Below are 20,366 nucleotides of genomic sequence, written 5' to 3' on the forward strand. Positions count from 1 at the left end.
CCAGTATTCTATAATCCCAGTACTAGACATGAGAACTGCTAAATATGTAAGTATGTGTCTAAGTATATTGCTAAATTCTGTGTAATTGGTTTGTTTTAAAGGCCAAAAGGATTCTTGAAGATCACGGCTCACCTGCTGGAGAGATTGATGATGAAGACAAAGTATGTGCTAATTAATTTTTGCCTAAAAATATGGCTGGGCACAGTCTCTCAAGCCTGTAATCCCAGCACTTTGGGAGGCCAAGGCGGGTGGATCATGAGGTCAGGAGTTCCAGACCAGCCTGGCCAACATGGTGAAACCCCGTCCTTACTAAAAATACAAAAATTAGCCAGATGTAGTGGTGCGCACCTGTAGTCCCAGCTACTTAGGAGGCTGAGGCAGGAGAATTACTTGAACCTGGGAGGTGGACATGGTATTGAGCTGAGATCATGCCACTGCATTCCAGCCTTGGCAACAGAGTAAGACTCTGCCTCAAAAAGAAAAAAAAAAGCCTAAAAATAATGCTTTTGAAACAATATAAAATTATTTTAACAGCTTTTACCTTAATGTTTGAAAGCAGACTGTATCATCAAATGACCTTTTTTCTGACAGATTTTTTTGTTTTAAAAATAAAACTAGACTATTAAAAATGGTTCTTTGTGTTTTTTATTAGATAATGATCATTATTAATATGATAGACTTACTATATAGCTTTTACACATGTACTCTAAGGAATTAATTACTCAAATATATTTGTGTCTAGGACAAGGATGAAACTGAAACAGTTAAGCAGACTCAAACATCTGAGGTGTATGACGGTCCCAAAAATATAAGATCTGATATTTCTGATCAAGAGGAAGATGAAGAAAGTGAAGGATGTCCAGTGTCTATTAGTAAGTTTAAAGGCTCTGTACTATCTTTATATTTTAGTTTTTTGTAGGTCATTTATTGGAACAGTTTGGTGGAGTATAACAAGTATAGAATTAAGTGTCAAAGAACTCTGATTTTGAATTTCACTGTAACCCTGAATTATCTGGCCTTTCTGCACTGTACGTTTTCTAATACATACTGTTTGAAGATTTCAGATACTGTATATAAAGCATCTGTGCCAGGCAGGAATGCAATAAATGATAGCCGTTGTTAAGATTATGTGCTGAAATCTACTAAAAATTGTGTGTTAATCAACTTAGATTTGTCTAAAGCTGAAACTCAGGCTTTAACTAATTATGGAAGTGGAGAAGATGAAAATGAGGAAGAAGAAATGGAAGAATTTGAAGAAGGCCCCGTGGATGTCCAGACTTCCCTTCAGGCTAATACTGAAGCTACCGAAGAAAATGAACATGATGAACAGGTATTCCCATTAGCCTTATTTTAACTACTCAAAGTAGATCCTTCTAAATTTTCAGCTTTCATGAATGGAAGCCTGATTAATATGCTTATTAAAATCTGAAATACCAGGGGTTTTTTTATAATTGTTTTTCAGAGACAGGGTCTTGCTCAGTCTTCTGGGCTAGAGTGCAGTGGTGTAATTGTAGCTCACTGCTCATATCCTCAAACTCCTGAGCTCAAGCGATCCTCCCACCTCAGCCTCCCCCCAAAATTCTGGGATTACAGACGTGAGCCACCACACCCATCCAATAGTTTATACATTTTAAATTATACGCTGTTTTTAGTGGTGTGATTAAATCTCACACCAGCCCACTCCTTCCTATTTGAGTTGTGAGTCATTCCATTATCCAACATGTCTGCACTGTGTACACTACCTGCTTGTTAATCACTTAATAGCCATCTAGGGTAAGCAGATAGATTTGCAGTATCACAGTGTTCAAACAGCCCTTATTAATGGCCCCAAAGCACAAGAGAATTGTTCTGTTTTATTATTAGTTGTCGTTAATCTCTCACTGTGCTCAATTTATAAATTAAACTTTATCATAGATAAGTATTTATGGGGAAAAACAGTATAAATGGGGTTTGGTACTATCCACAGTTTTGGAACATACATTCTATGGATGAAGGGTACTTTTTTATGTTTTTTTCCTCCCTAGTCTAGATCTTTTCCTCTGGAGTTTGACATTTTACTGTGATGTGCCTTGTTGGGGTATTTTTTCATTATTTGCAGTGGATACTCAGTGATTGTTTTCAACTTGGTAAATTTTTAAATTCTGTTTATTACTGCCACAGCATTTTCTCTTTTCTCTCCTCCTGTACTTAATATTATCAGATATTATTAGTACTCATGGATTAATCTTTTAATTTTCTCCTCTTTTCGTTATCTTTTGGTTTTACCTTGAGAGATTTTCTTTAACACTTGCATGAAATTATTTTTATTTCAGCTGTCATATTTTTAACTTCTAAACAGTTTTTTTTCTGATTATTACTTTTTTGTAATGCCCTGTTATTTCACAGAAGCATTATCTTCTGTTTTCAAATGTCTGCTGAACCTTGGTTGTTTATATTAAACAATGATATACCAAAAAGCACGTTAAGGCTCTTTTGGGCTTCACTGTAGGTAGGGCATTTGGGGAGACAGCCAGCGTATTCCTAGAAACTTGTAAATGTCAGTATCTATTGGTCTTTTCTTTGAGGTGGTTTAGATTCTCCAAATTAGGATCCTTCACTGTCCTGCCTGGAGTATATAAGCTTGGCTGCTGGTATTCTGAAGCTAGATTGGGAATGGGGCTGAGGTCCCACCGTTTTACAGGCATGCGCTAGATTATTCTGTTTTCAGTATTCTATTTAGGTTGGTGCAGACGTAATTGTGGTTTTGGTCGTTTTTTCAATGGCAAAACCCACAATTACTTTTACACCAATCCGATACTTTACTGTGTCCTCATTTGTCTCTCCACCTCTACTCCCAGTAGCCCCAGGTCTGCAGCTCACTAGTTTAATTTCTCTAAAATATAATCTGCCATTTTCTGTTGAGGTTGAAGGAGAGAACCTACGTAGTCACATGTTCCTTAAACAGTTTTAAACGACTACCACCACCACCACCGTTTCATCACCAGCTCCTGCCCGAACATCATATGCCTGCCTTTCTAGATCTGTTACTTACAGTTATGAGGTGAATCTCAATTTTTGTTTCCTCTCCCTGCTGAAGGCATTTAACTTTGTTCATCTTCCTGTCCTCACTTCCTCCTTCATTCCCTTTTTGGCTGCATTAAGTGTCTTTTAGAGTCTGAAGAAAAATGAACAATGCAGTCTATTTATTTCAGCTGTATTATTTTTTGTGTGTGTTTTTTTAGAAAAGAAGGAAACCCTTTAACTTAGCTATCTTGAAATCACAACCAAAGCCTCCTTCTTGAGATAGTTTTAGAAGATACTTTTAAATTTGTTTGTATGAAGTTCTTGGGTTGGACAAAAACTACACACTGGTAATCATCTCTTTTATAGTGACCATATATTTCAGGCCCTGCTATTAAAACATTTTTCCCTTTTAGGTCCTACAACATGACTTTCAGAAGACAGCAGAAAGCATAAATGTCCCACTGGAACAAGAAGCCACTAGTAAAGGTAACAAATCTAAATAAGTCTTTGATTTTAAGATAATTTCCTTTATTTGCTTAAAAGCTAAAAAAAAAAAAAAAAAAAAAAAAACAGAAAACACCAAATTCTTAGTTTGAAAGTACTTTGGACCTGATGTATATTTTTCTTCTCCGTATAAATCCTTTGTAGAAAACATAAGAATTTGTTTCTGTAAACAACAATAAAGAAAAGGTGACAAATATTTACCTGCACAGACAAAAATTCTGTAAAGAGCATTTTTAGATAAAAATATGGGAGATTTAAAAAAGCCATTTGTAGGCCTTGTTCCTGAAAGTCCTGATTTGTTAGAAATGTGGATTTCAGGAATTTGATTCTTAAAATGCTCCCAGGTGATTTTGACCAACTAAATTTGGGAACCAATGATAAGGAAAATTTGTAGTTGCCTTTTCTCTTTGGTCTCAAGTGTCTTGATTGCTCTTACTCATGCATATTGTCTTTATTAGTAAAATACAGAGTAAAATTTAACATTTTTTGCATTACATTAATATTAAGACTTTCTTTTGATGACAGATGACCAAGATAACTCTCCTGTGAAACCCTGTTACCTCAATATCTTGGAAGATGAGCAACCTTTAAATAGTGCTTCCCATAAGGACTCACCTGCTACTGTTGATTCAACTCCAGAGCCTAACCCTTTGCCGTTACCTTTACCTGAAATGGAACCTTTAGTGCCTAGAGTCAAAGAAGTTAAATCTGCTCAGGAAACTCCTGAAAGCTCTCTGGCTGGAAGTCCTGATACTGAATCTCCAGTGTTAGTGAATGACTATGTACGTATCATTTACATTTCCAAATATTTTTACTTTTCATTTCTGTGCGTATTTCTTCATTTTTCAGATTAGCATTCTCAGCATGTAAACCATTTTGTGTTTAGGTTTAGAACATGTTGGAACATTTTTCTAATTCACACTTAAACTTTAGCAGAAGGGTAAGAGTGAATTAAGATGACCATCTCAAAACCCACGAGCTGTTTTATGTTTTATAATTTTGAGAACCAAAGAGATAAAAAGAATTCATGTTAAGTTCGGATCTGAAGTGGTAATGGTACATGAATCATCGTTTATCCTTTACACTACCTATTCTTCTCAACTGTTTAGAATATATTGCAAATTTTCAGTAAACCTAAAGGTTTACACTTGAGATAGGAAATAAAACAGTTTGACAACACAATCTTTATACAGTGAATGATTAAAAAAGGAAAGAAAGACTAGGAAATCTGTACTCATGATAGTATTAAATGAAAATTCAAGTGGAGCCCAGGTCTGAAAAATATTTGAGCAGAGAAAAGCAAAAGCCTTAAAAATAATTAATCTTGCTGAAATTGCAATCATAAGTGAAACTTCACTTGGGTCATTTCTGATAGATGCTTATGTTAGAACCAAAGGTTAACCCCAGCCTCTCATAAGTAGCCAGCTAACATACGGATATGACTAGGGACTTTCTGAGAAGGTACCTGATAAAAGACAGTTTTCTAATTGCAAACCAAGCAAATAATTTATTTTACTTCCACATTTTCCAAATAAATACTTGTCTCTGATATTTTTGTCAATGGAACACTAAATCTCTTTTGGTCTGGTGTTCCCAGTTCCTGAATTGCTTCTTACTCAAATGAACTCTAAAATTTTATTGTGCCTCAGATTTGTCTTTTACAGTTTGGTGTCAGAGTGGGATTTGAAAGAGACCCCCTGTGGCCTCTGGAAGCATCAAGGAACCAGGCAAAAGGTGCCCATTGTGCTCACTGCTTTCTCGCTGCATCTGGAGGTCCTGAGTAAGTCCCTCTCGGATTTCAGGCTCCACAGTTTGTGTCCTGAGGTCTCTGAGTTTATTTGAGTAATTTTATTTTATTTTATTTGAGACGGAGTCTTGCTCTGTTGCCCAGGCTGGAGTGCAGTGGCGCGATCTTGGCTCACTGCAACCTCTGCCTCCCGGGTTCAAGTGATTCTCCTGACTTAGCCTCTCGAGTTGCTGGGATTACAGCTACGTGCCACCAAGCCTGGCTAATTTTTTTCTATTTTTAGTAGAGACAGGGTTTCACTGTGTTAGCCAGGATGGTCTGGATCTCCTGACCTTATGATCCGCCTGCCTCAGCCTCCGAAAGTCCTGGGATTACAGGCATGAACCACCACACCCAGCCGAGTAATTTTATTTTTTACTGGATCCAGAGGTCGAACTAGATGTTTGACAGTAACTAGACTGGGTCCAGTTGGCAGCCTCAGGTAGGTGAAGTTTAGAAAAATAGAGTATTATGGGTTAATTAACACCTGAGAAGTCTGGGACCCCTCTTTCTAGAACTCTAGCAAATTTTATGTTTAGAAATTATGAACATGAAACTGCTTTCTAGAGAAATGGTTACACTTTATCAGAGAAGAGTTAAAGTTACAGTGGAGAAGTTTTAATCTAGGTAAAATTGTTTATGGAAACATTAGAAAAGAAGGGATCCCAAACGCCTCAGAAACAGTGGGAAGCAATTTTTGATTTGTGTATAGAGGCTTCTAAAAGACATAATTCCAAAATTGCCTCTGTAAAAGATTCCTTACTAAAGGCAAATAAGACAGATGAAAAGCTTAAGCAATGAATTGACAACAAAAATAAAATGAATTATATGTAGGGAGTGACTTCACTCTGACCTGTTACTCTGCTTATCCTCCTCTAATTATTCTGAATCCAATAACCCATTTGTTCAGTCATCTTAATTCTTTTGCACAATTACCCTTTCACTCTGGATGATGTGACAGAAAGGAAGTTGGGCTAATGCTTTGCTTAGTTAGACCCTCAGCCAGCACACCGAGGTCTGGCTCCTGTAACTGCTTTTACTTCTGGGTCAAAAGCTGAACTCAGAGCCATAGCAAAAGATTTTCCAAATCCCAAGGAAAATCCAAAACAGTTTGCTGAGGAATTTAGAATTAGAATGACCCTGGGCTTCCTGATTTCTGTCAGTTGATACGCATGATATTAGCCGCTGCGGAAGCAGGTTAATGGATGACTATGGCAGGATGGCATAAGCCTCAGAAGAGTATTGCCAACCCTTTAAGAGCTACTTCTGTGGATAGCCCAAAAGATGCTACTACAGCAACCGGAAAACATCTAGAAGCTATCCCATGGTCTTTCCACAGAAGATTGACTAGTCCAAAAAGTTCAGTCTGTTTCTGATTACACAGCTAGATTGGAAACCTCATTTTTTAAACATTCTGGTTTTGAAATACAGCAGGGAGTATTTCCTGTGGGAATTGAAATGGTTTTTATGGTTTTATTCATTAATAGTCTCTGACTAGACTCTGAACACAAGATTGGATGGCAAGTCACTGATACGGCTAAATTAGTCACCATAGCTGAACATTTTGAGAGAACGTTAGAACTAGAAAAAAATCAGTGTCTGTAAACAGGTCATTGAAGAAAAGATTGTCCACTCTTGACCAGTCCTCTAATGGACCTACCCGTTTTGAGCCAGACTATTTCCTCATTAGATGAAGTTCCCAAGCTGGTCGGGAACAGTGGTTCACACCTGTGATCCCAGCCCTTTGGAAGGCCAAGGCAGGCGGATCACCTGAGGTCAGGAGTTCAAGATCAGCCTAATCAACATGAAGAAACCCCATCTCTGCTAAAAATACAAAATTAGCTGCGTATGGTGGTGCATGCCTGTAATCCCAGCTACTTGGATGGCTGAGGCAGGAGAATCACTTGAACCTGGTGGGTGGAGGTTGTCATGAGCCAAGATCGTGCCATTGCACTCCAGCCTGGGCAACAAGAGCAAAAGTCCATCTCAAAAAAATAAAAAAAAAAGAAGTTCCCAAGGGCTTGACTCTGAAGACAGTAACACCAATGAGACATCAAGGGTTTCTCTGGTATGTTATTCTCCATAAGACCTTAAATAAACATGGGGAAACTAAGATCAGCATCAGTGGGAGTCGTGTACAGTGTTGGTGGATACCTTATCCACTTTCAACCCCATCCTAGTAAAATCAGCCAATCCCTTTAAAAAAAAAAGAAGTTCCCAAGGGCTTGACTCTGAAGACAGTAACACCAATGAGACATCAAGGGATTCTCTGGTATGTTTTTCTCCATAAGACCTTAAATAAACATGGGGAAACTAAGATCAGCATCAGTGGGAGTCGTGTACAGTGTTGGTGGATACCTTATCCACTTTCAACCCCATCCTAGTAAATCAGCCAATCCCTTGGAGGAAAGAAAGTATGTCACGTTTCCAATCAAGTTCAGAGAATCCCCTGTGAACCAGTCCAAATGACGCTTGGACCAATCTCAGAAAAGCATGCCTTCCTACAGTATGACAATAAATTGAGAGGGCACATAAAGTTCTCTCTGGAAGGAAAGTTAATTTTAGAGCTTCCTGACCCTTCTAAACCTGAACTGCTCTGTTTCCTACAAGCAGGAATTGATCATATTGAAACTCACTCTTATACCAACCCAGACCTTTCTGAAATACCCAGATGTTTGTGGACTTGTTACTCAGCTGACAAAGGGAAGGTTAAAAGTGGTAAGCCTATAAAAATCCAAATATATTACTCTAAGCCATTGCCTAAATTGCCGTAATGCCCCCTAGAGTCAGAGGCAATCCAAAGGCTTTACCCAATTATAGAGGATTTAATAAAACAATTCCTTGTACTTGTCTCTATCATACTCTAATCCTACGGATAAAAAATCTATCACGCCTGTAATCCCAGTACTTTGGGAGGCTGAGGCAGGCTGATCATGAGGTCAAGAGATTGAGACCATCCTGACCAACATGGTGAAACCCCATCTCTACTAAAAATATAAAAATTAGCTGGATGTGGTGATGCATGCCTGTAGTCCCAGCTACTCAGGAGGCTGAGGCAGGAGAAATGCTTGAACCCAGGAGGTGGAGGTTGCAGTGATCCGAGATTGCGCCACTGCACTCCAGCCTGGCCAGAGAGCGAGATTCCGTCTCAAAACAAAACATATATACACACACACACACGTATATACATATGTAATATATATACACATATATACATATATAATATACACACACATATATAATGTATACACACATATATACATATATATGAGACAAAGTTGGAGATTTGTTCAAGACTTAACGTGCATTAAATAAAATTGTCAATCCAAGATTTCCTGCTGTTCCAAATCCTAACACTTTGTTTTCTAACGTGCCTACAGATTCTAAATGGTTCACAGTGTGATAGATCTTTGCTTGGCCTTTTTTAGTATTCCAGTAAGCCAGTAGTTCTCTGCTTGTACCTGAAAAAACCAGCAATATACTTGGACTGCAATGCCACAGGGGTTCGCTGAAGCTCTATCTTGTTTTTCTCAGACATTATACCAAGACCTGTCAGTCAACCTTACAATTCTCTAGAAATTGTATTCTGTCTATATGTAGATCATCTTTTACACTTTTAGCTTACGAGGGACATAAGGCCTCAATGGCAAAACTTTAGAGCTGCTGTCCCCAGCCTTTTTGGTACCAGGGACTGGTTTCATGGAAGACAATTTTTCCATAGACTGGGTAAGGGGGATGGTTTCAGGATGACTGAAACGCATTACCTTTATTGTATACTTTATTTCTATTATTGTGTTATATAATGAAATTGGTATACAACTCACTACAATGTAGAATCAGTGGGAGCCCTGAGCTTGTCTTCCTGAAACTAGATGGTCACATCTGGGGATGATGGGAGATAATGACACAGCATCAGGCATTAGAGTCTCATAAGGAGCACACAACCTAGATCTCTAGCATGCGCAGTTCACCATAGGGTTCGAGCTCCTACGAGAATCTGTTGCCCCAGTGATCTGACAGGAGGCGGAGCTCAGGCGAGAATGTGAGTGATGGGAGTAGGTTTAAATAAAGGTGAAGCTAGGCTTGCTGGCTCTCTCCCACCACTCACCTCCTGCTGTTTGGCCTGGTTACTAACAGGCCCTGGACCAGTACTGGGGGTTGGGGATCCCTGCTCTAGAGTAAAGGTCCATTGCATAGGACATGATCTGACTGCAGAGGGAATTTTCCTCTTAACTGAAATAATAAAAACAATCCAAGGGTTCCCTTGGCCCCCAACTAAGGCAGTTAAGGGAGTTCATTGGTCTTATGGAATACTGTAGATCTTGAATCCCAAATTTCTCTGCTGGCTTCCCCCTTGTCTGAACTTAGAAAAATCTCTGTCCCAGCTTTGCCATGGGAAGATAATGATGAACAAGCTTTCAATAAAATACAACTGGCCTTATAACCTCCAAGTTCAAGACACCCTAATTATTTAAAACCTTTCACTTTGTGATTATCAAATGTGATAATCCGTCCTTAGGAGTCTTTACTCAGAAATGTGGAGGAAGCTATTGACCCATTACTTATTATAGGTTACAGTTAAATCGAATTGTCAGAGCATATCTAAACCATCTAAAAGCAGTGACAGCAGCAGCTAAATTGGTAGAAACTTTACGTGACCTAGTATTATGGAATAAATGTTACCTACAGGTTTCACATGCAGTTGAAAGCTTATTATATTCCAGTCAGATCCAACATGTCTTAATAAGTAGACTAACATTTTATGATATCCTTCTCCTGTCACCTTCTAATCTCTGTCTCAGACGTGAATCTGCTTAACCCTACCACTTGCTGCCTCTGTCCGAACATTAGGAAGACCGTAACTGTGTGTATGTGTGGTGTCCTAACTATTGACTCCTCACACTGACTTATGGAAAACTTCATTAGATGATTCTGAATACATTTTATTGTTGGATCCTATGATAAAACTGTAGAGGACAAATACTGAGCAGGACATGCTGTAACAACTCAATATGAACTAATAGAAAAGGGAACTCTTCCTCAACTTAAGTCAGGAGAACCCAAAGAATTACGTGATCTAAGCCTTATCATATAGCAAAATGCAAATCAGTCTTCATTTATACAGATAACTGGTATGCCTTTGGAGTGAGTGATGATTTTGGAATGTTGTGGAAACAAAGAGGGTTTCTACCTTGTAGTGGAACCTCCATCAGTACTGGACCTCTGCCAGATGAGCTGCTTTCAGCTATTCTGCTGCCCTAACAAGTAGCTAATAAAAATGATGCTCATGCTCACAGGACTGAATCTGAGTATCAAGGAAATGCATGTGTGGACTTTATGGCCAAGTCTGACATTGACAAAATGTGCATTTTGAATGAACTCCACAGAACTGACCAAGATCAGATCACTCAGGATAATTTGTTCAGTAAACGATGCTGTGCACCTGAGTTGAAACAACAAAAATGGAATCTTAAAGGAAGCAAATTTAATGCTCAATAAGAACTTACTGAAGGCCCAGACAGCCAGGTGGTCCTTCCTGAGTCCTTCAAACTGCCATTATTATTAAAGGCCCTGCACTCTACCAACTATCATGGTGAAGAAAAATGGTTCAGATTATGAAAAAGATGATGAAAGCAGAAATGGCTTATAACAATGTGACTTGTCAAACTCATAAAGCCGGAAAGACCCTTAAGATTTCTACCACCTGCTAGACCATTTGTAGGTCTGCAGATGGATTTCATTCATTTGCCACCCACAATGAGATATCAGTATATTCTTGTGTTCGTGTACCTGTTTTCAGGATAGATTGGGACTTAAAAGGCTGATGCCACAACAGTAGCAAAAGGTTTTTAGGAAATGTATTTCCTTTATGGGGTATTTCTGGAGAGATCTCCAGTGATAAGGGAACTGATTTTCCCGAACAGGTTATCGAATAAACAAGATTTTCAAAGTCAGTGGCACTACCATTGCCCTTATCCTCTTTCTTCTGGAAAGCTTGAATGGACAAATGATATCTTGAAACTAAAATGAGCAAAATTGTCAACTGGATTACCTTGGTCAAAAATGTTACCACTGGCCCTAATGGCAATTAGATCAACCCCTACAGAAAAACTCAAATTTGACCCCTTATGAAATAACTGGAAGACCTATGCCTTTAGTAGTAGAACCCCATGTATCACCTGTATTTGTTAGCTCTGAAATGACTCAATACTCCAAGACCTTAATGGATTATGCAAAAGTCTATTTCCACGAGCTGAAGGAGGCTTTTTGTGAACTGTGTACCAACGATGATCCATGACTGGCTTCCATAACTTAGAATGTGGAGATTGGATCTTTTGGAAACAACAGCCCTTGAGCCTCATTGGAAAGGACTGTACCAGACGGTTCTTACTACTCACGATGCAGCAAAACTTCAGGGTTTTGAGCCTTGGGTCCATCTCTCTCAAGTAGAGAGAGCTTCCTTAGACTCTTGGACTTGGCAACCTATAGGTAACTTAAAGATATCTAAGGGAAAGCCTTCCCTAGGAGCAGGTGGCATCACGAAGTAAACAACTTCCCACCACAGTGGAACAAGACTACATATAACTTTTCTCATTAAGATTTGTTTTGGTTTTGCATTAACACATAATGTTCAAACTTTTGTTAGGAACTTTTCCTACTCAAACCGAATATCCTCTAAGGTCTGATGTTGAAAGCATAGCCACTGTCAACCAAAGCAGTTGCTGGCCATGTAGTCATGTAGATGAATGGAATCACAACTAATACTGAAATCTATTGCCGTACACACTTAGGTGAGCAGTTCAGGAAACTGGTTTTATGAAAAGGTTTGGTATCCTTCCCCTGGCAGGTTGGTTGATATTTATGATTGACTGACTTGGCACTAGGAAGAAGTTATTAGAAGCAAAGGTATGTTCTGTAACTACTATTGATTTTATTGCTGGTAATTTTATCACTATGGACAGAAAACCTTAATAGAACTGGGCCTAATCTAGCCAGGGTTCCAGTCTCCCTATCTGCAGTCAAACTTTTTGGTTTAACACAAATTATGGAGACTGCTTTCCTATATAATGACACATATTTAAAATCAGAACTTCACCATAATACCCTTGACTGTATTAGTAGAGAACTGACTGAAACTGACATGGGTTCAAAGGAAACTCTAGAGGCAAATGGAATACCCCTATAGTTTCACTATGTACAATAGGGTTTTTTAGATCAATATTGAGGGCGTATTTGAAAAGGAAAGTCATCCTTATTTGGTGATGGTACCCATATGTAATACATAGAAGTGTTTTTTATTCCTCTTCCATTAATAGAATCATAACCATTCTACCTGGCAATGTGCAGATGCAGATATGACAAAGAATAACCATGACAATCACATCATTCCCAGTTGGTGGGTAATAGGATCTCCTTTGCCCCTTTCTCTCAGTAATACTGAGTTACTCATCTTGTATGGCAACAAAATATATAAATGTTTTCACCTATATGATCTGGACAGTGTGGTTTGGGCTATTTCCTACCTAAACTGACCAGATATGAAATGGTAGTGAAATTCTTAACCTGGGATTGTGTGTACATAAAGTGACCCCTTAAAAAAGAACTCCTTGTGATCTCCCAAACTCAAATATATGAAGGAGTTCTAGATTATGTTATTTCCTAAGATCCTTTTTTCTTTAGCTGGCAGCCTCTGAATTGGAAAAATCGCTTATGAATATTTCAGCAACTCTTGAAAAAAAGTTTTAATGATACTTTTGATACTCTTCAAGCAGTACAATCTGAGATGAGTGATTTGGCCTCACTGGAACTCCAGTAGAAGTTTAGCTGCTCACAGGGATGAGCTTTGGTGAAAAGTATTGTTTTTATGTTAATCAGATATTGTTGCCCCAAATTTAAAAGATCTTAATAAATCATTTTTTTAATCAGATTAGCAAGGCCTCCTCCATTGATTTATTCGGTTGGTTAAATTTTGGCCCCTGGGAATCTTTGCTTAGAGAGATTTTTCAGTTCTTGCTACAGTTACTGTGTTTTCTTCCCTTGTGCGTTATATCCCCACAAGGGGTTTAAATGCTTTCCAGCAACCACTGACACGTCACATGATTGCCATCAGGGAAACTAACACTGACTATGTAAATCTTGATGGAGGCTGCATGACTGAATCTCAACGTACCTTTTGATAACAACTTTACCTGACTTTTCATCCCAGCATCTGCGTCAGTAGTGGTAACAGGATAATGCTACTCCATTTGGCCACCCTCAAGCCAAAAGGGGGGAATTGTTAAAGCAAAATTAAAATGGAGATCAGGCCTGAAAAATCCCTGACCAAAACCCCCATAAAACAAAGGCCTTTAAAACAGCCTTAATCTTCCTTAAACTGCAAACATAAGTGAAACTTAACTTGGGTGATTTCCAATCAATGCTTTTGTTGGATAGAACTAAAAGGAGTTTGAGACCAGCCTGGGCAACATACTAAGACTCTGTCTCTACAAAAAATTAAAAATTAGCCATGCATGATAGTGCTTGCTTGTGGTCCTAGCTACTCAGGAGGCTAAGGCGGGAGGATCACTTGAGCCCAGGAGTTCTAGGCTGTGGTGAACTGTGATTGCCCCCACTGCATTCCAGTCTGGGCAAGAGTGAGGCCCTGTGTCTAAAAAAAAAAAAAAAATTCTTAAAGATACATTTACAGTTATGACTTCATAATTTTTAGGGGCCTTATAATCTTTAGAAAACATTAGTACAAAGAATAACTCTTTTAACTCTTTTGTTTGCCTCACTACCGGTACAATTATACATTTAAAACTCTGAAATTTCAATTACCAGTTAGATTTATTCTTTTCATGTGATCATTGTGTAGAGTTGCCATAGAAGATACTTAATTGAAATTAAGTCAGAGGTAGGTTATAAAAGCTCTTGACTTTGAACTTTAGTCAGGGATCCTACTGAATGTTTTTGTGCAAAGAAGTGAAATGGTCAAATTTATGGACTGTGAAGATTAATCTGATGACTATAGGATATATTGTCAAGCTAGATTAGGGGATCTACTGTTGTATAAGTATGAAATATGAGCTGAACAGGAGCATGATGAGTGAAAAATACTGCAAGAAGAAGAAAAACCTACGATTTCTACTTGGATAATTGGTAGAATTATGATACTATTAAAAATGAGAAGGGAGAACTAGGAGAAAAAAAAAGAGTTCAAGTTTAGGAAAAACAGTTTGAGGTGATCACAGAAGACAGTTACTGAATTCATACATCAGCTTTCTAACTGAGCGCCATCAGAGTTGATACACTGAAAAGTTTGTAAGTGGTTATTTACATTCTGCCGGATATGGCTCTTATGTGTTCAGTAAACGTATGAAGAAACAAGAGTTGTCTTTCTAGTGTTTTTAGTCCTGGTTGTAACTACTGTTTCTTCGGCACGTATAAACTGCCCTCCCCACCCCGCCACTATTTTTGTGTTTTTTTTGACAAAATGGTAACAGCTTGACAGTATGTTTCACAGCTGTGATATGTAGCTTTTCCTATGAACTCCTTATTTCCAAATTATTCATAGAGCTGATTGTAGAAGAAAACGAAATATGATAGAATTACTGATAAAATAATTCACTATTTCTTCACATGGGTGACTTTGGTTTGGATCTAGAGTACGTATTTTTTTTTTTTCCATTAAATTACAGGAAGCAGAATCTGGTAATATAAGTCAAAAGTCTGATGAAGAAGATTTTGTAAAAGTTGAAGATTTACCACTGAAACTGACAATATATTCAGAGGTATTTGTCTGTCTTTAATTAAACTTGTCTTTATATAACAAATATTGTTAAAATGAAAAATGATTTGTATTTTTAATTTTCATTCCAAAGGCAGATATAAGGAAGAAAATGGTAGAAGAAGAACAGAAAAACCATTTGTCTGGTGAAATATGTGAACTGCAGACTGAAGAATTAGCTGGAAATTCTCAGACACTAAAAGAACCCGGTAAGAGTTATCTATTTAAATCTTGCCATATTATTTTTGGTTGTTCTATTTTTTTACTTTTTAGTTTGGTTAAGTATATGTGCATTTTGTTCCATCAACTTTGGTCATTATCCCTTGCTGCTGCTCCTCTACTTTCTTCCAGGTTCTCTGTTCAGTTTTACCCATATTCTTACATTACTAAGGCTATTAAATATACTTATATTTTGTTTTTGTAATATAATTAAATGGTTCTATACTTTCTCTGAGGATGCTTCTATATAAATATCATTCATTGTAGAGCCAAGCAATAGTCTCAGTAGCCTCAGATTTCTTTCTGTATGAGTCTAATAACACAGCTCTTGAGCCATTCAGTGTTTCTTGCATCAGGGTCAAAGGGTTTTTTTCTTTTTGTTGTTCTCCATCAGTTCATCAGTTGATGAAAATCACATGATATCTCGTTGTTTTTGTTTTTCCTGGAAATGGAGTGAGAAGGAAAGACCCTTCAGGTATCAGACCTTCAGTTAATTTCTGAGTTTTCAGCCCACTTCTACCTGTTAGAACATGGTACCCTTCTCAGCTACAGCCTATTGCAAGTGTTTGAGCTGCAGCTTCCTCCACTCTCTTTGGGTATGCTTCCGTCTGCATTGAGCATTCTGGTAATTTGATGATATCCCCTGTTCTGTTTTCTCCCAACCAGTCTTCTTTGTTGGTCTAGATTTATTCTATTCTATAGTTCTTTTCTATTCCTAGTGCAGTGTTTTTAGAGAGACAGGATGTACTCACTCTGCCATATTGAATCAGAAACCTCACCTATTCTTTTTTTACCGTGTGCTATTAGGGAATTGTATTAGCAAGCTAAATTAGGATTTCTTTTATAATAACCTTATATTAAAAGTAAAAGCTTTAATGGCAGAGCACAATGTTAAATTCTAGTAATTTGATAAGTAATTTATAAAGCATTATTATTCTGTTTTTCAGAAACGGTGGGAGCCCAGAGTATATGAGATGTCTTCAGAGGCTCATCTAACTCTGTCCTTACATAGTCAATGCATATATGAAAACAATACTAAATAAACATCTGATCTGTATAAAAATGTAAATTAGTTTGACACTGCTTTTTTGATAGGTATGGTCATTTCTCCCCATAGTAGTTTAAAACATCAGAAACTGAATTCTGGACAGATTTAAGCCTTGACACACTGTGGTGGTTTTTTTTGTTTTTTTGTTTTTTGTTTTTTTTCCTTCTTTGGTCTTGATTTTTTTCCCCATTGTGATGTTTGGTAACGAATTTAAAATGTAGTTTTAAATAAAGTTTGGACTCATCTATAAAGTATCTTTTTTGGAAATTATGTTGAATTCTATACAGCAAGTCAATGTTTTATATAATTTTAGGCTGCTCAGAAAAGAGCAGTGGTTAAGAGTTAGAGAAATATATTATTTGTTATAAAGCCCATCTATTAGGCCAGTCTTCCAAATAATGCCAGTGTTGCTGCTGTTGGGTCTGATGTTCTTTTAGATACCTGCAGGTCCTTTTCCTGTACAAGAATAGGGCAGATTATCAAGGTATCCAGGATACCTGTGAAGTTACAGAATATTTATTAATCCATTGAAATTGGATAGTAAGTTTAGAACATAGGTTCTCAGTATCTGGAACTTAACTTACATCGTTATCTGTCAGGATTTGAAATTCTGGAAAATATTTATCTACATCACCTCAGTTTAAAAGTGAAAAAAAAAAAGCTTTATATACTTAGGGAGATTTCTGCACAGAGAAGTAACATTGTGATTAATTTTAAATGAAAAACTTAACTTTTTCAAGTGGGAATAAGTAGAACTAAATTTCTGTAATAAAATAGTAAGATTCTGTATGTCTTCTGATAAACTTGGCTATTGAGATGGTAATTTAAAGCCAAAGCATAGCAGTTTCTCTTGTGTGTAGTGAGGCTGAAGCAGATTTGCAGGTGAAGTATTGAAAGTTTATGTGACTTGAAGTAAATCAGCTTTGAAAGGTGATTTACTTTTTATCCCAGATTGTCCATATACCCAGTAAAGCTTCAAAAAACCAGATAACAATGAATTAGTCAACCTTATAGATTCTTCCTCAAATACGAAGAATTAGTTCCAATAAGTATTTTAACTTTGTTAACAACTGAAATACCCCATAAAAAAAGAACTTGTTGAGTATTCCTTTAAAATTGTTACTTGCTGCCCAGGCACCATGGCTCACTCCTGTAATCCCAGCACTTTGGGAGGCTGAGGCGGGCAGATCATGAGGGCAAGAGATCGAGACCATCTTGGCCAACATGGTGAAACCCCCATCTCTACTGAAAATACAAAAATTAGCTGGGAGAGGTGGCGCACACCTGTAGTCCCAGCTACTTGGGAGCCTGAGGCAGAAGAATAGGTTGAACCTGGGAGATGAAGGTTGCAGGTTGCAGTGAGCCGAGATCATGCCACTGTACTCCAGCCTGGTGACAGAGCGAGACTCCATCTTAAAAAAAAAAAAAAAGTTGCTGTATACCTCAGTGTAATGTCCGTTCAAGGAGTATTAAATGAGGATTTCTCTACGAGGACATTTACTGTATTGCTACTTAAATTATGGAAGACAGTGTATCTTCGATTTTAATAAAACCTATTCAGAAAATTACCAATTCAGAATTAGAAGTTCTTATCCAGGTGCTCTAACTTCAGGGAAATTGGAACAATAAGTTATGTTACATGCATACTCAAATTCTTTATTTTCTAGACTTTAAGCAGGAAAGGGTAAATACTTTGTTTTGGTACTCAAGCCAAGCCTTACATATTGTCTCTCTCTCTCTCTCTCTCTCTCTGCATGCATATTAAAGTGAAAAAATTGTATTTATATCTTAGTTATTACCATAGTACTTACAAACCTTATCAAAATTGCTTATTTGACTTGTGTTACAGCTGCTATTAATCTAAGTCTATTGTTTTTCTATTTTAGTAGATAATTTAGTTTTAAAATACCTAGGGTTTGAGAGCAGATATATTTATTTAATCTGTTTAGTAAACTATTGCTGAAGGGTTAGGCATTTAATATTCCTATTTGTCCTAATTTTGAAGTTAAAAATTTTGGTTACAGATAGAGGGAGAAAAGGTCAAACTGAGTGAGAGAGAATTTTATGCAGGTTGAGATAATGCCTAAAATAATGAGCTGGCCGGACTGTTGAGGTACTCTTTGTATTTTGTAACACTGACTTTGGGTAAATGCTTTTTCACTGGTAATAAATATATATCCTGTATACAACTCTGAATTGTATTTTCATTTAAATTCACATACTCACTTATGTTTCAGAATTTATTCCACAATGGTGGCTTGACAGTTTTAAATGTAAAACAAACAACAACAAAAAAACAGAACATGAGAAATGATGTGTCAGTCAGCCAGAAAGCTGGTTGAACTTGAGATTTTTTTGTTTTTACAGTGAACAGACACTTTATTATTTCTTAGTTATATTTGTTTTATATACTGTTTGAAGAATGTACATGTTGGCCGGGCACAGTTGCTCACGCCTGTAATCCCAGCACTTTGGGAGGCCGAGGCGGGCGGCTCACAAGGTCAGGAGATTGAGACTATCCTGGCTAACACGGTGAAATCCTGTCTCTACTAAAAATACAAAAAAGTAACCGGGTGTGGTGGCGGGCACCTATACTCCCAGCTACTCGGGAGGCTGAGGCAGGAGAATGGCGTGAACCTGGGAGGTGGAACTTGCAGTGAGCTGAGATCGCACTGCTGCACTCCAGCCTGGGCAACAGAGCGACACTCCGTCCCAAAAAATAATAATAATAATAATGTATATGTTGAATAATGGTATGGTAGAAGTCAATGGCCACAGGAAGAATAAACTTGAAAGAAGTAAGTTTATTATACTTAAAGGCCTGAGAGTGGATTACTGCCAGTGCAGTGGCTCACGCCTGTAATCCCAGCACTTGGGGATGCCGAGGCGGGCAGATCACCCAAGGTCAGGAGTTCAAGACCAGCCTGGCCAACATAGCAAAACACTTGTCTCTACGAAAAAATACAAAAATTAGCCGGGCGTAAGTGGCACACGCCTGTAATCCCAGCTACTCAGGAAGCTGAGGCAGGAGAATCGCTTGAACCCGGGAGGTGGAGGTTGCAGTGAGCCAAGATCACGCCACTGCACTCCATCCTTAGTGATACAGTGAGACTCTGTCTCAAAGAAAAAAAGAACTTGGGTTACCACATGCTATATAGGGTCATGGGGAAAGCACCAAATTTTGGTCAGATAGCATAAGGAGCAAGGGGCAAGACTAGCTAGATCCTTTATTGAGGTTTCCTTAGGAAAGGCCAGGCAGGGTAGAGTAAATGGTTTAAGATTGGCTTGTTTGAAAAATACTGGTGGGCCATCGGGATGGTGTCTAATTTTCTGGGACCTTGTCCTAAGATGATTTAGGATGGAGAAATAGTGGCTTGGTGTGCAAGAATTAGATAAGGAGTGTGGTTGGGGCTATAGACTTGGGATTGATAGGTATGTACATGAAAGACCTGCTCGTGGCTGAGCCCTTTGCTATCTCTAAGAAAGACCTTTGCTATCTCAGGGAAGCTTTGCTGTGGCTAAGAGAGAGACCCTGAATGGGGTGGTTCCTCTTTGACCAGCAAGCATCTAAAGATGTCAAAGCATCATAAAATACAGCAAATAAAAAGCATGAATAACAGGTATACTCTAGAGAGAACATTCTTACATTTACTCAAAAATAGACTCGTTTCTTGTCCAACCTTTTTTTTTTTTTTAAAGACAGAGTCTTGCTCTGTTGCCTAGGCTGGAGTGCAGTGGCGTAATCCTCAGCTCACTGTAACCTCCGCCTCCCAGGTTCAAGCATTTCTCCTGCCTCAGCCTCCCGAGTAGCTGGGACTACAGGCGCCTGTCACCATGCCTGGCTTATTTTTTGTATTTTTAGTAGAGATGGGGTTTCGCCATGTTGTCCAGGCTGGTCTCGAACTCCTGACCTCATGATCCACCCGCCTTGGACTCCGAAAGTGCTGGGATTACAGGTGTGAGCCACCGTGCTTGGCCTGTCCAACTTTCTTTAATCAGCTTATCTGTCAAAAAGAGACTGACTCTAGATTTCCCTTATT

General features: G+C 38.1%; 1 protein-coding gene across 44 annotated transcripts in view; it reads left to right on the forward strand.

The window, feature by feature from the left end:
- The window catches only part of PCM1 (pericentriolar material 1), a 110,441-nt gene extending 91,931 nt beyond the window's left edge, over positions 1 to 18,510 (forward strand). For 31 of the 44 annotated variants that reach the window (XM_031669369.1, XM_031669368.1, XM_031669366.1 and 28 more), the window contains 8 exons: positions 102 to 161; positions 743 to 872; positions 1,170 to 1,330; positions 3,417 to 3,489; positions 4,033 to 4,289; positions 14,971 to 15,063; positions 15,154 to 15,268; positions 16,226 to 16,577. In XM_031669369.1, the coding sequence (XP_031525229.1) occupies positions 102 to 161; positions 743 to 872; positions 1,170 to 1,330; positions 3,417 to 3,489; positions 4,033 to 4,289; positions 14,971 to 15,063; positions 15,154 to 15,268; positions 16,226 to 16,251 (915 nt within the window). In that variant the 3' untranslated portion in view covers positions 16,252 to 16,577. Of the gene's footprint in view, positions 1 to 101; positions 162 to 742; positions 873 to 1,169; positions 1,331 to 3,416; positions 3,490 to 4,032; positions 4,290 to 5,156; positions 5,288 to 14,970; positions 15,064 to 15,153; positions 15,269 to 15,672; positions 16,178 to 16,225 lie in introns of those variants that run through there. The other 13 variants (XM_031669392.1, XM_031669396.1, XM_031669385.1 and 10 more) reach the window with 4 other exon arrangements.
- The last annotated feature ends 1,856 nt before the right edge of the window (positions 18,511 to 20,366 follow it).

This window comes from Papio anubis, chromosome 8, assembly GCF_008728515.1.
Source record: "Papio anubis isolate 15944 chromosome 8, Panubis1.0, whole genome shotgun sequence".
Taxonomy (NCBI): Eukaryota; Metazoa; Chordata; class Mammalia; order Primates; family Cercopithecidae; genus Papio; species Papio anubis.